The sequence below is a fragment of the Pseudorasbora parva genome, chromosome 3 (genome assembly GCF_024679245.1).
Source record: "Pseudorasbora parva isolate DD20220531a chromosome 3, ASM2467924v1, whole genome shotgun sequence".
Lineage (NCBI taxonomy): Eukaryota > Metazoa > Chordata > Actinopteri > Cypriniformes > Gobionidae > Pseudorasbora > Pseudorasbora parva.
The window spans coordinates 48,258,532-48,278,203 of NC_090174.1; the positions used below are offsets into that span (position 1 = coordinate 48,258,532).

At 37.8% G+C, this 19,672-nt stretch overlaps 1 protein-coding gene across 3 annotated transcripts; it reads right to left on the reverse strand.

Annotated features, from left to right (window-relative positions):
• Nucleotides 1-1,748: 1,748 nt before the first annotated feature.
• On the reverse strand, nt 1,749-19,511 carry ankrd13a (ankyrin repeat domain 13A). Of its 3 annotated transcripts, XM_067439307.1 has the most exons (16): nt 18,807-19,509; nt 17,873-18,008; nt 17,400-17,524; nt 14,149-14,194; nt 13,915-14,058; nt 13,528-13,717; nt 11,059-11,125; nt 10,775-10,856; nt 9,985-10,046; nt 6,801-6,931; nt 6,170-6,327; nt 5,660-5,812; nt 4,899-5,074; nt 4,755-4,816; nt 3,452-3,651; nt 1,749-3,369 (listed from the first exon to the last, which is right to left on the reverse strand). In XM_067439307.1, the coding sequence occupies exons 1-15, from the start codon at nt 18,912-18,914 to the stop codon at nt 3,456-3,458; spliced, it is 1,836 nt and encodes a 611-aa protein (XP_067295408.1). In that variant the 5' UTR covers nt 18,915-19,509; the 3' UTR covers nt 1,749-3,369; nt 3,452-3,455. The 3 variants fall into 3 exon arrangements, with proteins under 3 accessions (XP_067295408.1, XP_067295409.1, XP_067295407.1); XM_067439308.1 differs by having other exon boundaries at nt 1,749-3,651; nt 5,672-5,812; nt 18,807-19,511; XM_067439306.1 differs by having other exon boundaries at nt 1,749-3,651; nt 18,807-19,508.
• Between the last annotated feature and the right edge of the window lie 161 nt (nt 19,512-19,672).

Here is a 19,672-nt window from a genome sequence, read left to right on the forward strand (position 1 = left end):
CGCAATATTTGTCTGAGCTTTTAATTCCCTATACTCCATCGCGTAATCTTCGTTCGTCTGAAACTGTCTAAGACTGATGGGTGATAGGGCTTTTTCCACATCAGCTCCAAAATTATGGAATTCTTTACCCTTTGAGATAAGGCAAGCTCAAACCCTCTGCATGTTTAAATCTAGCCTTAAAAATGTTTTTAAGGGTAGCTTTTTATTGAACGTTTGTATCAATTTTATAGGCTTATAGTTTGATTTTTTGTTTTTAAAAAACATTTTCCTTCTCTTTTTCATTTTTGTTTATTTTTTAATTTTGTGTACTATGTTTGTCTGTTCTTTAAAGCGCTTTAAGATATACATTTAAAGGTGCTATAGAAAATAAAGATTTATTATTATTATATTTAAGGGTTAGTTCACCCATACATTTTAATGATGCCATCATTTACTTACCCTCAAGTTGCTCCAAACCTGTAGGAATTTCTTTCTTCTGCTAGACATAAAGGACATTTTGAAGAATATAAGTAATCAAACAGGCCTAGGGGCCCCATTGACTTCCATAGTATGGGGAAAAAAAATACCATGGGGCCCATCAACTGTTTGGTTACCAAGATTCTTCAAAATATCTTCTTTTGTGTTCAGCAGTAGAGGGTGACTAAATGATAAAAAAAAAATTTGGGGGGGGGGATCTATCCCTTAAAGACAATAAAAACTGTAGCTGTACAAAAAGCCTTTCGGTTTATATAAAAGTATGTAAAACAGTATAATCTATCAGTAATCAGCCTTAATATAACGTTTGATGCATTTGACACAAATTCCTTCAAGTCAGCTTCTTCAAAACTGTTCATTTCCATCACTTTCACGTGCGATCTCATAGAAATCATGACAATCTGAGATTGACTGCACACTGCCTCAAACCACTGCTGACATACAGCTCTCCTCTGCCAACACAAGGCACTCGAAGCTCTGTTGAGATGTGAGTGCAAATGAGGTGCCAAGACAACCGTTCACATCTAACGCAGGGACCTATATTCACAAAATGTCACATTACACAAGATTTCTTAATGGCAAACTGCTGTACATTTGGATGAATAAACAACCACTGTCACAAACTTTTCTCACAAAATCTGAGTAATGCACCCTTATTCATGAGGCTAATAATCTATCAAACCTGAAACCTCATTGCGCTTCAAGAAGACTACCTGCATCTCAAATGCACTCTTTTTAGAATAATGTAACTGTGCCACAAACTATTTGGTTGACTGTGGGAAGGAAAACAAAACCAGAAAGGCTATTAACACATTTTCCTTCAAGAATATTTATAATTAAAAAAATATATTATAAAAAGCATACAAAACATATATACAAAAAAATAAAGGATAAAAGAACAAATTGGAACACATCAGAACAGTGCCATCTGTTGGTTTTTTAAAAATACAATTCATGAGGCACAGGAAATGGATAGATTTTCCTGAAATAAAAGTTAAATAAATGGATAGATTTGAAACGATTGTAATAAAAATACGAGCAGCATGAATTAAGACAACTTATAATAAAGTATGCAAAAAAGCCATTTCATGAATATATCAAAAAGACACATTTGACATTTCAGATATTTGTCACCAATATCTAAAGTAAAAATAAATTTGTATAACTTGGTTTTTATGATGAAATTGATCTGATCATGTTAATTGCTTTTACGCCTTTATTATTTGATTAGCCATGTCCAGCAGCTGTCATATAGTTAATGAAGCACCATAAAGTCAATAAAGTGCCTTTATTAAAGTAAAAACATCTTTTTCTGTGTGTCAAACATACATCACATTTTACAAATGCCTTCAGGATTACTTCAACATGCTGAAACAGGATACGTTAAACTTGCATTTTGTAGCAATGACAAGAGAATTAAACCAACACTAACCCTGATCCAGTAAAGACCATTAAACATTTTGGCAATTCAGTTAGTTAAGATTTATACCCAAATACCAAAAGTTAAATTAGGTTTTAAATCAAGAAACCAAACTATATTCTGTGTCCATGGATAATGACGTGTGGATAATCGTAGCCAGATTTATTCTAGTCTGTTATTTCAATGCAGCATAAGAATAAAAAGAGCAAACTAAAATCAATGTTTTGTACAACATCCCTATTATTATAAATGCAAAATTGTGGCCTCAGATTCTTGTTTGCTACAGGAAGAATTATGATGAAAATTATGAAGTGACATATATGGTAAAAATCAAGCACACACTGGTTCATACAAAAAGTAGTGAGATACTGCAAGCTTTAAGTCAAAAGTCAATACTCAGATGTCTTTCCAGCCTCTCAAAGCTTTAAAAACACGTACAGGAAGAAGTCAACAAAAGAACATTCAAGACATTAAGGGGGAAAAACAAAAAACAAAATAAATAGCAATGTCAGCTACAAGAGGAAGGAACAGCACGAGATTCCCAAACAGAGCAGGGCAGGTTCTTCCACATTTATCATTTATCAGAACCTCTGTCAGCAAACAGTGCTGCCCATCCGCACACATTCCCACAGGCAACTATTTTAACGTCACCTTCCCAAAATAAAACAGCTGGTTTTCTCGTCACACATTCCCCCCCAAGTCCTTTAGTGTAGCATGAGGTTTGGTTGGTGCCAGGAAAAGTGACCCAGTACTGCCACATTCATGCTTTCATACAACATACTTATGGCGATCCAAGTGGTTTTATTGTATCATTTTACAAATTAGGCAGACTAAAAGCTTGAGGCGTATTGGCTTACATCAGACAGCCCCTTTCAGGAATATTCCGGTCTGTATGAGTGCCTCTCACTCCAGCGAGGCACAGTGGTGTGGATTTATTGCCTTTAGAGTAGAGACGCTTCAGTCAGAAGTTGTGTAATGACAAAAGCGCTCGGGTTAATAATGGTACTGTCCTACTGCTTTGTGTAAAACATTCATGTCTTTCACTTTCCTTGGCTGTTTATAAAATGGTTTTAAAGGAACCAATAACTGGTGATCAGTTTAACCCTGAGATATAGTATTAATAAAACCTAAAGCTAATGTTAATGCAAAAAGCCTTCCTTTCTATCAAAAAACAAAACAAAAAACAATATCTAGTCATTACTGTCAAGATGTACAAACTCACACAGGCTCATGTTTGGACCGTCAAGGACATCACAACCTTTCTACCACATGATCTTAAAAAAGCAGCACTGGATTTCTTATAAAATACAAGCGGGATAACCTCTTTGCAGGAGGGAAAGAAAGTGGAAAGCAGTAAAAATGATGAATAAAATGCGTATTGGGGTAAGGAAGCAGAACCTTCCAGATGTCATCTCCAAACTGAAAACGTAACTAAGTGTAGTCGTATGTCAGTGGCAACAGAGAGTTGCATGAATCTGAAGAAAGGTATGAATAAAAAGGTTTTAATGGTTATGGCAATAACAGGAACTCCCTTTGTCTTTCCTTCCCTCATCTTACTCTGTCACTTTTCCGTTAATGAGAGTTGTAAAATCCTCTCTAATTCCTCTTCTTCTTCTTTCCTTCTCCTTTCTTCCTCCTCCTGTGCCCGGGCCGAAAGCTCCATAGCCAATCGCAGTTCAGTGTCAGGGCTGGAGGTGGAGCCAGAGCTTGAGGGTGTGGTGTCACTGAGGTCTACTAAAACTCCCTCAGACTCAGACCTGTGGTTATGTAACAGAACATAATGAGACAAATTAAGAAAATGTCCACAGGAATGGACAGAGTGCACTTAGAAATATCACCCTACCCATATTTTTCCTAGACATTTTCCATTTCAAAATTCCATACTTATCCAGACTTAAATTTACAAACCTCTCTGTAGATTGATTTTCAGATCATATTTAACATAAATGGTTCATACAGCATCATTTTCAGCTTTATATTAGGCAGTGTTGGGGGGGTTACAGTTACTTATATGTAATTATGTGTAAAATGTGTAATTAAATTACAGTTATGAAAATGTTAATGATTACAAAGTTGGTTACATCTGAATATGTTCTGTAAAAAAGCAAGGATAAGTTAAACCATATTATTTTGTTGCTTTGCCTGTTTTTGATGTGCACGATGCCTCCTGCAATTTAAAGGCCATTTAGTAAAGTGATGCTATTCTGATGCTTTTTATTGGTTCTCGTTTAAATTTGCAGTGCACCACGTCTGCTAATTACAATTCACATTGCCACTGAAAGCTTTAGGCGAAATGGGCTGATAGCACAATAGGTGGCTCAGTGTGCCTTGTCCTATATGCTAAGTTTAATGGTTTCTCATGCGCACACAAGAGTCTGTATATATATATATATTTTTTTTGCAAATGTTTTTTGAGAGGTTCTGTAATACACTGCTAAAATTATTGTGAGAGGAAACTGCATAAGAACCCTGAACTAGACTACTGCTTCAAAAGTTTTGATGGGTGGAGATTTTTTTTTAATGTTTTTGAAGTCTCTTTAGCTCATCAAGGCTGCATTTATTTGATTAAATATAAATTAAAACAACTATATTGCGCAATATTATTACTATATAACCGGTTTCTACTTTAATATATTTTTCACATTTTATTTCTGTGATGGCAAAGCTGAATCATCACTCCAGTCTTTAGTGTCACATGATTCTTCAGAAATCATTCTAATATGCTCATTTGGTGCAAGAAACTATTTTTTATTATTTAAAAAAAAAGAACAACTTCTTTGAAGTAGTAAAAAACCTCTAGATTAGTATGTGTAACTATTTGCCAAAGAACAAAAGACTGAACAAATAATGTCAAAATTACCCATCACTCAACCGGTTCATCATGGATTGTGTTGCCTGTCCATCGGAATCACTTAACGTGTCCTTCAAAAAAGACCCAACAGAAAGCATATTAGAGACAGACAACATCAAGAATTGCACAAAATAGTCTCAGAAGCTTTCTGACCTGTGAATGAAGTGCACTGGACTCAAGCAGGCTCTGGTGAATGGCATACTGGAGCAGCTCTTCATCATGATGCACTGGGTTGTAATGGCGTGTGTTGGAATGGCGGTTGCCTCCTCTGTGGTGATAGTGTGCAGGTGCCATGAACACAGACGGACACACCTCGAATTGAGCAGGTCCTGCGGGAGCAAGTAAACAACATTTAGTGAATAAAACATGCTAGAACATTTCCCCGCTGGATCAATCCAAATAACGCATTCTCAATATGAACTTTGAGATGGTTTGTAATTGGTACAGTTAAAGGGATAGTTCACCCCAAAATGAAGAATGTCATCATTTATTCACCCTTAAGTTGTTACAAATAACAACTTTGGATAAATAGGATAGGAATAGATTAAGGCAGATGATTCGCTGTGGCGACCCCTGAAGGGAATAGCCGAAAGAAAAAGAAGAAGTTGTTACAAACTTGTATGAGTTTCTGTTTTCTGCTGAACACAAAATATATTTTGAAGAATGTCAGTAACCAAAAATTTAATAGGCTCCTCTGACTTCCACAGACATTTTTTCCCCCTACTATGGAAGTCAATGAGGTCCATCAACTATTTGGTTAATGACGTTCTTCAAAATATTATTTGTGTTCAACAGAAAAAAGAAATTCATACAGGTTCGGAACAACTTGAGGGTGAGTAAATGATGACAGAATTTTAATTTTTGGGTGAATTGTCCCTTTAAAAGTTATTTAAACAGACAAGGAATAAATTCACCTATTTCCAAACCTGAAGCCTGGTTGTCACACTTCTCTTCTGTGGGTGTGGGTGTAGAAGCTGATTGGTTGGTGTCCAGAGGCTCATCTGTACTGCATTTGTTGACGCTTCCAAATGTGATGCGGGCATTCAACACATGGAACAATGGGATTTCTGTCAGAACACAACAGAAATTGAACCATGATCTAGTTATATTAAAGCCAGTCACACAAGAAATATTCTCGGTCTGACTACCAAAATGTAGGCAACACCTAAGTCCAGGCTAGAGACATTAAAGCAGTCTTGAAAAACAGGAATGTTAGATTAGTTAATACTAAACTATTTTCCATACATCATTTGGAAACGTTTAGTTGAATTTCATAAGTGTACTTGCAGTTTTGTTGCAGGTTAGATAAGTTAATATTTAAGCTGATGTATAACATTACAAATGCAAATTTTATGCTGGGCAGGGTTTAATTTCAGAACTGAAGAGTACGGCTGTTTGATCCTCTTTTTCATTCTTTCACTCACCGATCTTCACAGGAAAGCCAGGGGGAAACCTGAGGTTGATGAAGTCCCTGAGTCGGGCAAAGTGAGTGCTGGTGCGAGCCATCAGGTCAATGATGGGAGTGACCTGCTCCACCAGAGACAGAGGATGCTCCTCGCTCATCCACAGGGTGCCTTTAAACCTGAGAAGGGGTCACAAAAAACCTCAACCATTTCTTCAATTCTTTAACACACACACACACACACACACACACACACACACACACACACACACACACACACACACACACACACACACACACACACACACACACACACACAACCAATCACAGAAAACGTTCTGCACTTGTTTGAATTTCAAAAAAACTGTTTAGAATTTAAGCCATTTGTTTTACGAGGACACAGCAAGTGTCTTCATAAACTATGTTTATGTTGCAATACTCATTTCACAATACACAAACTATACAAAAACACACACACACACACACACACACACACACACACACACACACACACACACACACACACACACACACACACACACACACACACACACACACACACACACACACACACACACACACACACACACACACACACACACACACACACACACACACACACACACGATTGAGGTCAGTGAGAAATGTTTTACTTCTGTGTTCTGATAGTGAGCTCAATGGGTCGACCAATGTCTCTACCCTGCAGGTCGAAGTTGGGGTTAAAGTACTCCTCTGGAGTAATAGCTGTGGGGTTTGTGGCAGTGGCAAACTCCATAGTCATGTCCTGTAATCAAACAAAGAAACAATAAATACAGAAGCCTAATCAGAATCAGACCCTAAAATCATAAAATACAGTGGTCCCAAAAAGCACTGAGTCATGTGCTGCTTCCCAATTCGCCTACTCATACTACATCCTAAAACTATGTACTCTTTTTGTGAACTACAAAAAGTATATACTTTTGAGTGTGTAGCAGAAGACTATGCAAGTTTTGGGACATACTAATTAGTCATATTTAACAGACTCTGTCGCTTAGTTGCGTGCATCCCGTCACCGTTTAAGCTGCCGTCAATCAACGTCACAGTTCAAATCCTCCACATTCAGTTTTATTTCCTACCGCATTAACTTCCATTCTCGGAGAGAAATGTAGACGCTCATTGATCTGCCATGTGTGTGTCTTTAATGCAGAGACTCTCCTCGTGTGTTTGCAGTTTAAATATAATGATGCATTTAAAGGTTAGTGGCCAAACGTATCATTAAATAAGTTCACAATGCTGCTGCAGGTGACATATAATGTGGAAAACACTAAATAAATATATTTTTGTCAGGTTAAATACTGATAGTTGGTCACTCAAACCCCTTTATTAAACCTCTCTACTTAGCCTCGCACATCCGTCATGTTTGTAGTTTTTTAACACTTTTCTATCCGTGCTTGTAGTTCTAATCAAAATCACGTCAAACTCGCATCAGCCGTTAGAGTGTGCGTCATTCTGTACTTTAGAAACTTTACTTTAGTTTACTATTACTTTTCCGGAAATAGTAAACGATCTGGGTATCTTTGGCATACTCTTTGCAACATACTACGATTTGGGACATACTTTGGCAAATACATTCTTATTTTGAATAGTATTTAGTATGGATGGTGACTCTAAAGCAGGGTTATTCTTGCCCTGGACGTCCAATGCACTGCAGAGTTTAGCTCCAACCCTAATCAACACAATCACAGGTGGGGGTGTTTGATCAGGGTTGGAGCTAAACTCTGCAGCACATTGGCCCTCCAGGGCAAGATTTAAATAGCCCTGCTCTAAAGTCACCATGGAATTAAAACTGACAATTCTTATTTCTTGAATGGAATATCACAGTATTGATTTAATCACTAAATAATTTCAAATGCACATCATGTGTCCTAATTATCTTTAAAGGTGCCCTAGAATTAAAAACACTAGGACTATTCATACTCTTCCCACAGATACAAAATGTCAACAGTCATGGTTGATGTTTATTATAATCGGATACCGCAACAATTTAATTCAAAATCATTCGTTTGCTCGGCCCATTTCACCACGGACAGTTTTTCTAACCTGGGACAATATCAAGCAAGCTAATATCAGCATCTAAAACTGAAGAAAGGGAAATATTCCTGCAAGCAGTAAGTAGTTATTTATCCACATATTGACTGTTTAAACAATTTCTGATTAAATTGAAAGTTTCTTAGAGAGACAGCATTGTCTAGATAACGCAAGATTCTAGTACAGTAACAATAGGAAACTCCAAAGTACCATACAAAACTAAATAGTGTGTCTAATGACAAAGGGTAATATTATTTTGTATTACAAAATACAACTATTAATACGCATGTCATACTTCGTTAGATTAGTTTAGTTGCTTACAGATCGCTCACTCCATCCTTCTAGCTAATGTCACCTTCTCCTCCATATAAGTTAAAATGATAGACAAGGATTCTATTCATTTTGTAAAACATTTATATTTTGAGAACTGAAGCATGATGTTTTTGCATGCTTGTATTTCAGAGTACATCACAGTCACTGCGTAGCCTACATTATGACTAACATATAAACATGCAATATTGTTGATGAGTCTAAAAAATAAAAACTTGCACAAAATTTTTAAACTTGTTTAAAAAATAAAAACTTGAATAAAAAGCACTGGTTTTGTTTTTGGCGGTTGCTAGATTTCAGTCATTTAAATCCCCCGATCAGAGCTTATCTGTGAAAAGAACACGTATACTATCCGGTGTTTTACCTAAACATGTACAATCTGGCAACCATATGCACACAAGCTCTCTCGTACGTGGATGATCTGAAAACACCAATAAACAAGTAAGCTGCATTTTAGCAATCTCCATTTGAGATGTTCTGCTTAAAGTGTCCTTTAGTTGGCGTGTGTTCTGTCAGGACTCACGAGCCGCTCGCTGAACAACTGAACTTGTGTGAGCTGCTGAAATAAGCCAATCAGAGCAGAGCTCAACATTAATATTCATGACCCTTACAAATAAGGCAAAAACAGAGCATTACATCCTAGGGACATCCCTAATTTGTTATATATCTGTTGATATCTGTTGTTTTATATATATCCCTAACATATATATATATCTTTGTGTCCTCAAAGTGCTTTACATTTATAAGGGGTGGAATCTCCTCAACCACCACCAATTTGTAGGATCCACCTGGATGATGCGACGGCAGCCATATTGCGCCAGAACACCCACCACACACCAGCTGATTGGTGGAGAGTGATGAAGCCAATCAGTATATGGGGATTATTAGGAGGCCATGATGGACAGGGGCCAATGGGCAAATTTGGTCAGGATCCATCAACGCCATCATGCGCCAGGGTTACACCCCTACTAATTTTGTGAAGGACATCCTGGGATTTTTAATGACCACAGAGAGTCAGGACCTCGGTTTAGCATCTCATCCGAAGGACGGTGCTCAAGACATGTGAAGACCGCATGTCCCAAGATTCTGCGATAAAACTTGGCCATCAAACTACACCTTTGTTTTGAATAGGCGCCCTCTAGTGGACCGAAAAGTTGCATAGTGCACCTTTAATAGATATACCATTCAAAATATACACAAAGTATTTGGAACATGTTCATAGGTAATCTAATGAATTACACCTGTGGTTACTTTGCTAGGACACCTGTGTGAATCTAAAGAGGAATGATTCAGAGATTTCAGACCCACTAAATTATCACCTTGAGACCTGTTGGTTATCATTTCTATAATGGCTTATTTCTGAGAAAACGCCACTTGGTTTGGTGTCCAAACACTTAAGAAGAAAATAAATTCAGTGTATTTTGTGTGTGTTCATCTTACCCCTTGAGCACCGATCTGTTGTTCTACAGTGCCGAGTAAAGATTCCAGAACATTCCTTTCACCTGTGGAGATCAAAAGCATCAGGAATTAATATTAATCAGTAAACATAACAGAGAACTGCTGGGAACAGCCTATTGACTCTTTACCACCGACAGGGTGCTGGAGCCCAATCTGGAACAATTCCATGTGCTTTCATTGGCGGAAAAGCAATTATGGGCTTCAAACTGATAATGATAAAAAGCCAGGGGACAGCGTAACATCTGCACTAAATCAAGTTTTCAAAACAACTTAATCTGGCAAAGCTGATTCAAAACAAAACTAGATCACACTAGACTGTTCCTCAAATCTGTTTACAATGGAAACACAGATGTGGTGACAGTCGCACATTCAAATGACAGACATTCTGTTAATACGTTTGTCACTCTGCACAGCCACTCCTCTAATTTTTCTCTGTCTATATTTTCAATGCTTGTGAATTGATTGTCATAACTTTAACCCATTCCATCAAAAGCAGCTTGTGATGGTATAAAGACCATGAATCAAAATACTTTGCATGTCACACTGTTAAACAAACAGTTTTCAGCTTTCAAAGATTAGTGTGTGCTATATTGTTTGTGTGCTGGTCATGTACTTTAATAACATCAATAAAGTCACAGTTCATCCCTAAAGTAAGCATACAAAACAGGTTGGTTTTGAGAGAGATTTGCAGCTTCCCAGTCGAGCATCAGCACCATTTTGGTGGAAAAGGGGTACGATATATATAGTGTAAATCTTAAAGTGGGTTAATTACTTTTTATCCTCGCCTTCTCCTCGTCTGTGAGGTGCTCCGTCCTGGTGCGAATCACAACGTTCACATTGTTCACTGAAAAAACCTGCCAAAAGCAGCATCATCACCCACAGGACAAAGACTGCCTTATTCTGAAGCTCACTGCTCTAAAAAAAAACAGTCTAATGTTTCTGAAGCTTAGCTTTTCACTTTGGAGTTATCTGTAACTCTAAATGATTTTCCAATTTTTCTCTTTTCAATGATTCTTAATGACATTATAGGTCATAAACAGCTGGTTGATGGCTCACCTTGGCTTCAAATCCATTTACTACTTCTGTTCTGTCTGACCTCCAACCCCAGATACCGGATTTAGACCTGAGCACAGAATGAATTGTTTTAAGAATTCCTTTTTGAGGATCAGTTTAGATTGTCTATTTCAATGAATCAATTTAATTCAGTTACTGATTTTTTTTATAGCAAGGATGCATAAAATTGATCAAAAGTGGGGGAAAAAAAATATTTAAAATAAAAGCTGTTCTTCCAAACATACAATATTTATCAAAGAATTTTGAAAACATGTACCAGGGATCCACAAAATTATGAAGCAGCACAACTGTTTTCAACATTGATAAAAATAAGAAATGTATTATTGATTAAAGATCATGTGACACTGCAGACTGGAGTAATGGATGCTGATGGATTCAGCTTTGCCTTCACAGGAATAAGTTATACTTATATATATATCAGGGTTTCCGTTGTCCGGTAATTACCGGACATTGGCCGGGAAAAAAATTAAATGTCCGACAAAATGAAATCTTTTCGGTCAAATTGTCAGATTAAAACTGCCTCTTATCGATACCGTAAGCCTGCGACGTGATGCCCTCGCTGTCATGACAGCGCTCCGTGGCTATGGAGGATTGCAATTCTCCACAGCCTGCGAAGCAGAGTAGGCCTATGTGAGCGGAGTGGAGTGAGGAGTGGAGCGGCGAGATTTTGAATGGAGTGAGGAGCGATTTTTTTTAAAAGTCGGAGCGTTGTGTTTTTTACTCGCTCCGAGAGAGCTCCACTACCGCTCCATCACGAGAACAATTTATGACAACGGGCCGGCACAGCAGTACATTTTTCGCCAGAACTAGAGCGTAGATCGGCTCAAAAAAATAAAGCCCAACCCTACCCGAGCCCATGCACCCGAGAGACCGGCCCTGCCCGTGTAAGTATCGAGAACGAGCCTGTAATGACTAATGAGCGGAGCGGAGCCGGTGTGATCAGCTCAATAATCCGCAGGCGCGCGCTCATGAACCCACTGGTAAAATTATGTTCGTTCAAATGCAGCTCAGACATTACATAAATCTGTAGCTTACTATACTTGTTGTAGCCATTAAACAATGTCTTTTTTCTTCATATTTATGTTTAAATATTATAATATTATTTTTAGATTTCATCTGATTATTATAGGCTATAAGGTGCAAAGATGCAAGTGGGTCAGAAATGATTTTGGTGGTTATATTTAGTTTAATATTAAGTTTTGTTTTGTAAAAAGCCTTTCTTTCGTTTTGTACAAATTGTCTCTTAATTTTAATAAAGGTTTCTTCGGTTAATTGCATATATTTAATAAATAAGAAATAAATAGGTCGCGGAAGCCATCGCTTTCATTGCTCATGAACTGAAGCGCGTCTCAAATAAACTGAAACTCGGCAGGCTTGCCTCACAGACATGAGGAATATGTAGCCTAATATGTGTAGAAACGAAAAGATTTAAATAAGCACATGGTGCAGTGTTCAGAACTCACACGGTAAACAACCAGCTTGATACAGATGATCACGGCGATGGGCATGAGCGGGATGTTAAAGTTTAAGGGATTTTTTTTTTTTACCTTCTACTGAATATGATCGGGTTCAAGCACATTTTAAACAGGTAGCACTTATTCACACACGTAATTTTGTGAATAAGTAATTTTGTCGTTTTCTCTAATGATTTCAAAAACATCTTGTAGTGCTTACCTGCTTACAGTTATCAGTAGGCTATACTGTTATATTCTATTATATGATTTTGTCATTTCACACGGTGGCCAATTTAAATGTTACCAACTAAATGAGACATACTGAGTTTATAATTACATTTATTAATTGCGTTTAATTATTGCATCTAAACACAATAGTGTTGTGCCAAGATTTTTCACGTGAATAAAGGCAAATAGATTTGCACACTTTGCTTAATCACTGGTCTAGTCTGTTAAACTAGTCAGAAGTTCTCGTTTCTAATATGCCCTCGTAGCCTATTTTTTCTCTCATCAAAACCGAATACCATCAGTGGTTGTACATCAAGAGCAGGGACAGTTTTTGTGCATTTTGTTTCGCGATCTGACCGGAACAAACAGAAAGTCTCTGCAACGGCGTTAAGCGTTAGATTAAAGCGCTCGTCTGTTTTTACGGTCTATGGTGAAGACTGATGAGTCGCGAGAGAAATCTGCAGCACTGATATATATATATATATATCTGCAGCACTATATTATATATATATATATATATATATATATATATATATATATATATATATATATATATATATATATATATATATATATACATACATATTTTAAAAAAACTATTTTAGAATGAAATAATAATAATTTATAATATTAATGTTTTTACTGTATTTCAAATAAATGTATCCTTGGTGAGCATAAGAGACTTATTTCAAAAACATTAAAAAGTCTTACTGACCCTAATCTTCTGAACGGTAGTATATTTATTTAAATCATATATACATGGCCATACCTTTCAAATGCAATGTCCTTTGTGTCCAGATACGTGTTGACAATGGGTGTTGTTAGCCTCTTGGCAACTTCCTGTTCAGCGGGCTGCATGGAGTCCAGAGTGACATCCTCAATCTCGCGGGAAAGATCAAAACGCTCGGTGTCCACCACTTCGTCCTCGTGATTAACTTCCATCAGCTCGGTGCAGTTGTCTGTGAGAACACGCATGTAAAGTCCACATGACACTGACCAATCACAAATAAACATCAGGCATATCATTCATCCTCATACAAAGCGCACCAGTAAACATACAAATTTAAAATAAGGACACATTTGCTAGAACTCCATCAATAAATTAATGTGTAAACTACATACAGACTAGACTTGACAGGCAGACAGAATAACTAACTCTCTTCTCTGAATATATAGCTTCTTCTTCCTCTGATCCAGGTCATGTTTTCAAAGCCCAGCAGGGTGGTGTCCACTCTCAGACAGGCCCCACTCTTCCAGATTCTGCACACGTCGCTTGGACATACGCGGGACACGAGAGGAACTGGAGTGAGAAAAGAAGCACAAGATGAGGATCATACTACATCCTAAAAAATCATAAGGATTCATGTGAGAAGGAAAAAAAAGCACTTACTCCAGCTAGTAAACTCCCACTTCATCTCCATGTAGAAATCTGGAGACTGGGATAAAAAAAGGTTCATTACACTTCAGGCTCTTTCACATGACTTCAACCAGTAGCGGCTCCTGAATGTAAATGTAGGTAGGGCAGATCCTGGGCTAGATCTGGCTAGATTTTGTAAGCTTTATATTCTAATCGCTAAAAACATTAAGAACACTACTAAGCCTGAGGGTGGCGCTCTAATGTTAATTAGTTATGGAGGAATTCCGGCGAGGAAAAGTCATGTGTATTCTCAAAACAAACATAAAACACAACGGAACAATATAAAGGCTATTCACAGGAGCATGTTTAAACGAAAGGATGTATAATTTTATTTGATACACTAGTCCACAAAGGAAGAACAGACATTACTGACTAAATACTGACCAGATGCACACACAGCTATAGTGGATTGATATCGTCTCGGTCTGGAGCACGGTTTGCTAAAAGGGGTGGTTCTGTGGTTTTTTTCTAGGCTTGGTTATGGGGCGCATTATAACATGTCTTAATACTTAATATTTTTAAAACGCTGTATTTTTCTTATATTTTACCTTTATTCCACACCGTTGTCTGCACTGTCCTTTGAATGGCTCGTTTGCTTCCTGCTTCTATGAAGCCAAACACTTGGTTAGATGGCCAACTGTAGTTTCATGGATTTTTATTGGCTGAAGTGCCATACACAGGTTGTCCGGAAACACCACATCCCTAACCATTACTTTTACCATTATTTTTATCAGTTTTAGTTTGATAAACATGACAATATAACATCGCGACTACATGAAAAGAGTTTTTACTGTTATTAATAAATGATTTGTGAGCATTAGCGTAACATAAGGTTTTAGAATAAACAAGTGATCGCTGTCATGCGGTGAGTCTGGCCAATCATGGATCAGCTGTGTCGTCATCAGAGCTCTTGCATCCTCCTGCAGCCATCCTTGAGAATCTGCAGCGGCTGCATCAGCTGGCTGCTCTCGAATCGCTCTCGCGGTACTTTGTTGACATTCGTCAAAGTCACGTGCCGTTGGCGCCATCTCAAGTCGGACAAAATTTCAAACCGGCATGCACTGCTTCAAGTCTACCGCCGATCGGTCTGCGCATCACTAGGTGAAGTCGAACACGTCTATTGTGTTTATGTTAATAGCAAGGGTTTATGATAGCCTGGATTCCAGCTGAACTTAGCCCCGCCTACAATTGTTTTAGGTCTGGCATCGCTCCATAGAGGAGTAATTATCCCCGAACAGAAACTATTCGGACCAATGAAATCATCAGGGCGGGCTTTAGTCGATGACTGACAGATGATAAACAGTAACGTAATCATGCACGTCATCAAAGGGGCTTGGATTATATTTGTTCAAATCCTAAACGGAGAGCTTGTTTGTATGCATTCAGCTTCACAATTTCTCTCAGAAATGATGATCATGTTGGGTAAGTACTCTGTGTATCATTAAATTCTTTAATTTTTTTACAACACCGGCAAAGATCGTGTATACCAGCCTGATTCCAGCGTGCAACAGACAGGGTTGCCAAGTTTTTACAACAAAACCCGCCAACTACTAGACCTAAACAATAGCTTCTCGGGGGGTTCTCCGGAAAAAAATGGCGTTTGGGGGTAAAATGTGTGTTATTTTGGCAAGGTTGCCTGCTAAAATTCGCACTCATGGGTCTATATATCACATAATAGTCGCTTCAATCCGCGGACATAGAAAACAATCCGCGGGGGAAACGCGGACTTGGCAACACAGTGCAGTTGAGCTCTGTTGACGTCGCTTCGTTGCTCTGATTGGTTGTAGGTCTGTCCAATTGAGGTCTCTCCTGTTTCGGTTGAAACACGCCCCATAATCACAGCCCAATTGAGCAGTTTCAGACTCATATTTTGACTAGAATTGAGTATGATCACGTCAGGCTAGGTTTATGATGTCAGCAACCCGGGAAGAAGCTTGTTGTTGTCCAAACCGGCCGTTTTTGTAAGCAATAAACTGCCATAACTTTAAAAGACAATATCTCCGTTTGCATTGAACTTTCAGCGCTGTAATTTTGCAGATACTGTTTACCCTCAAGCAGCAACATTACACGCTAACTAAAGATAAAAAAAGTGAAATCACATGCAACCACCCCTTTAAGGTATCTTGAAAATAAGCGGGGCAGTAACTGCCCCAATAGCTCTCAATTAGAGCACGCTGCAGTTCCATTTTCACCACAAATTTACATTGGAAAATTGTGGCGCATTGGAGATCGGGGCAGAGCTCAGGCACTCTTTGCCCAGCTTAGTGTCATTATACACGCTTGCCGAATCCATACGTAAAACTGTAATATTCAAGTAGTCTCAAATATTAAAAAATGTTTTTGGCAGAAAGCTTAACACATTTACAAATTATTATTGAGTCAGTTTATATAGAGGTCTATGTTTTGTATGAATATTTTGGTGGGGCGCTGCTCCACCTGCCATTACAGACAAAATGCAGCTGTCTTTAACACAAGTGTCACATGCCATTTTGACTGCCATATAATTTTTTTTTGCAGACAGCACCTACAGAAGGGCAATTTTATGAGGTTGTTTGGTAGCAAGAAAGAATAAACACAGCGAACAGTGAATAGTGAAAGCAAAAGCAAAGTTGAAATATTTAAGCTTAGAACCGAAAATGCCTTTGCCAAATAAAAAAAAAATCTGATTGCTGAAAGAACAAAACATCTATGAATATCACAGTATGCCTTTGATGTTTACTGGGTTTTGTAAAAGCCATGTAGCTAAATCCATAATTTATACACTATCATTCAAAAGCCTGGGGTCATTAAAATTTTTAAGGAAATTGCAATGATGCATTAAACTGATACAACTTGACAGTTCATATTGTAAAAAAATGCTGTTCTTGTGAACTTTCAATTCTTCAAAAGAATCCTGAAAAAATGAATCTGTTTCCACAAAAATATCAATAATCACAACAATTAACATTGGTCATAAATAAAAAATGTTTCTTGAGCATCAAATCAGCGTATTAATAAGATTTATACAGGATCAAGTGACACTAAAGAATGCATGTATTAAATTATAATAATATTTCACAATATTATTGATTCTACTGTATTTTTAATCAAATAATTACAGCCTGGATGAGCATAATAAACCATTACAAATCTCACCACCCCATACTTTTGAACAGTACTGTATATTACACAATTTTAACTTAAAATTCACAAAAATAATTAACAGGATCAAAAGACAGACGCACCTCTCGGATCTTGCATAGTAGCTCTGGAACGCCACCCAGTGCAGTGGAGGCTTTGATATAATCTCGCCGCTGGAGCACCAGCTGCACCATCTCAGGATCACCCGTGCTAACTGCTTCCTGCAGCACTGTGCAGACAACAAGATATATTAGATATTTATCCTTATCTAAAGACATGGAAATGTAAACATACTGGTCTAGCACTACTAAATAGTGCACTATAAATCGCACATGACAAAAAAGTCCAATGACCAGTGTCAAGTGTCTTTAAGAGGAGATGATTATTACAGTATACATAATCCTGCATCTCGGGAAAGCTGAAACAGAGGCACTAAACACTTTTACTGGTTGGAAAAACCACTGATGACACAAGCCGAGGAAGTGGTGGTGGTAATAGATCTAATGACATTTTTGTGAGTGCCAATGGAGCTTACTTTGAAGACTGCTATGGCGTTAGTGCACAGCTTCATTCTCACCTGTCCAATGTTTGTCATTTTCTTTGGAAACATCCGCACCATGTCTGAGCAGCACTCTCACCGACTCCAAGTGTCCAAGTGAGACAGCCAGGTGCAGAGGGGTCCGGCCCCTGGGATCCACCTCTTCAATGTAACTCTGAAAGGAATGTAAACACAGACATTTCTTATGGAAGAAACTGAAGAGGGGCAAAATCATAAGCATTGCTGCATGGCTTGTGGGTGGGGAGATGAAAATGGGGAATGCAACTGTAATTAACTAGAATATTAGATCCTCTTCCTGTGGACGGTCATGATGTCTAATGTCATGTACAGCAGGGGTGACTTTCAGTCTTTTAGATGCCACATAACCACAAATATGATCATTCCTGTGTGAGGGACCACCAATTCTAAAATTTAAAAGGCAGCTATATATTTAAATGTATAAAGACCCCATTCATACTGTAAATTTGTAAGGTAATATCAATGTGTAAAATATTATTCAATAAAAATGTTCTACTAACTACAGTACAGCACTGTTAAGAGTTATTATGCATTATTAATTGTTAACCATATTTCAAAACATTTACTTTTTTACAATGTTTTACTTAAAACGTTTCCACAGAACCCAGTTTTAAAAGCCCTGATCAATAGCTTTGGTGCAATAAAATGAATCTCTACTGTTTGTTAGGATGAGCTCACCAGCTCTCCAGTGCAATGCACTACAGCAGGGCTGTGGCTAACAAGTGGATGGCAAGGTGATGAAGCATTTATAATAACATCCAATAATGCACCAAGTCCAATTTCATTAGAGTATTAAATACATGACAAGCATATCATTACATCCACAGGAGGCAAAAATCTCTCAGCAGTCAAATCAATGATTCTGCCATTAACGTTAGCTTCATATAACGTTAACGTTAGTCTACAGCAGCATTTACAGATACCTCACACATACCGTCTGTAGCTCTTTTTCCAGTTTCCTGTAATCATTCTCCCACACCAGGACATGCAGTGGAAACCGGAGGATGAAATCCTCGACGCTGGCAGCGGTGGCGGATAACATTCTGGCTCGATCAAACTCTCCGTGTCTCACCCTCCAAAATCAAGAGCCAGCCTTCGAGCTAGCTACTGTCATGAACCATCAAATCTCTTCATGCGTTTAATTAATTTCTGATAAATATACAGAGACTATGGCTTTTAAAAAGGTGCCTTAGTAAAGGAGACGCCGAAAACGCAACCAACTTTTTTCAAAATAAACTTTTGAAAAACAAGGAAGTGGCAGGTTGAAACTATTTGTATAGGGGTGTATCCAGTCATTTGAAAAAAAACGTTCCTCCAAACCTTTTTGCGTTTAGTTAAAATAATAAATAATGCTCCCAACATAAAATGCTTGATAAACGCCCAATTAGCCATATAATACTCTATCAAAAAATCGTAAAGGATAAATTATTATTTTTTCTAATTAAAATTGACAAACCCAAAGCCAGACTAAACCATTCCATATGGAGGAGGGGTGGCCGTGCTATAAAATATGGCTATAAAATCGTTATTTTTGCGTAATCCTAATTATATATATAGATATTTTAATATATAGCATAAAACAAAAATTTTATCAAATGAAACATCAGTAAATAATTGTAATAATTAAACCTTACTGTTACTATCTGAAAATCGTTCGCTTGAGGGAGCGCGACGCCGCCTTGGTGTTTCAAACGATCTTTAGCTCATCAGGAGCGGCGAGTCTCTCCTGCGCATGCGCGGACACGAACGCAGTATGTTTTGAAGATCGCGTCCTAGATACAATTCATTTTCCGATAGTGT

Coding starts and splice junctions, on each gene's coding strand:
- ankrd13a (XM_067439307.1), bottom strand. CDS start 18,914: ATGTTATCCGCCACCGCTGCCAGCGTCGAGGATTTCATCCTCCGGTTT. Junction 18,009..18,806: donor TGGAAAAAGAGCTACAGACG/GTATGTGTGAGG, acceptor CATTCCTTTCAG/AGTTACATTGAAGAGGTGGA. Junction 5,813..6,169: donor TGGCTTTCCTGTGAAGATCG/GTGAGTGAAAGA, acceptor GTGTTCTGACAG/AAATCCCATTGTTCCATGTG.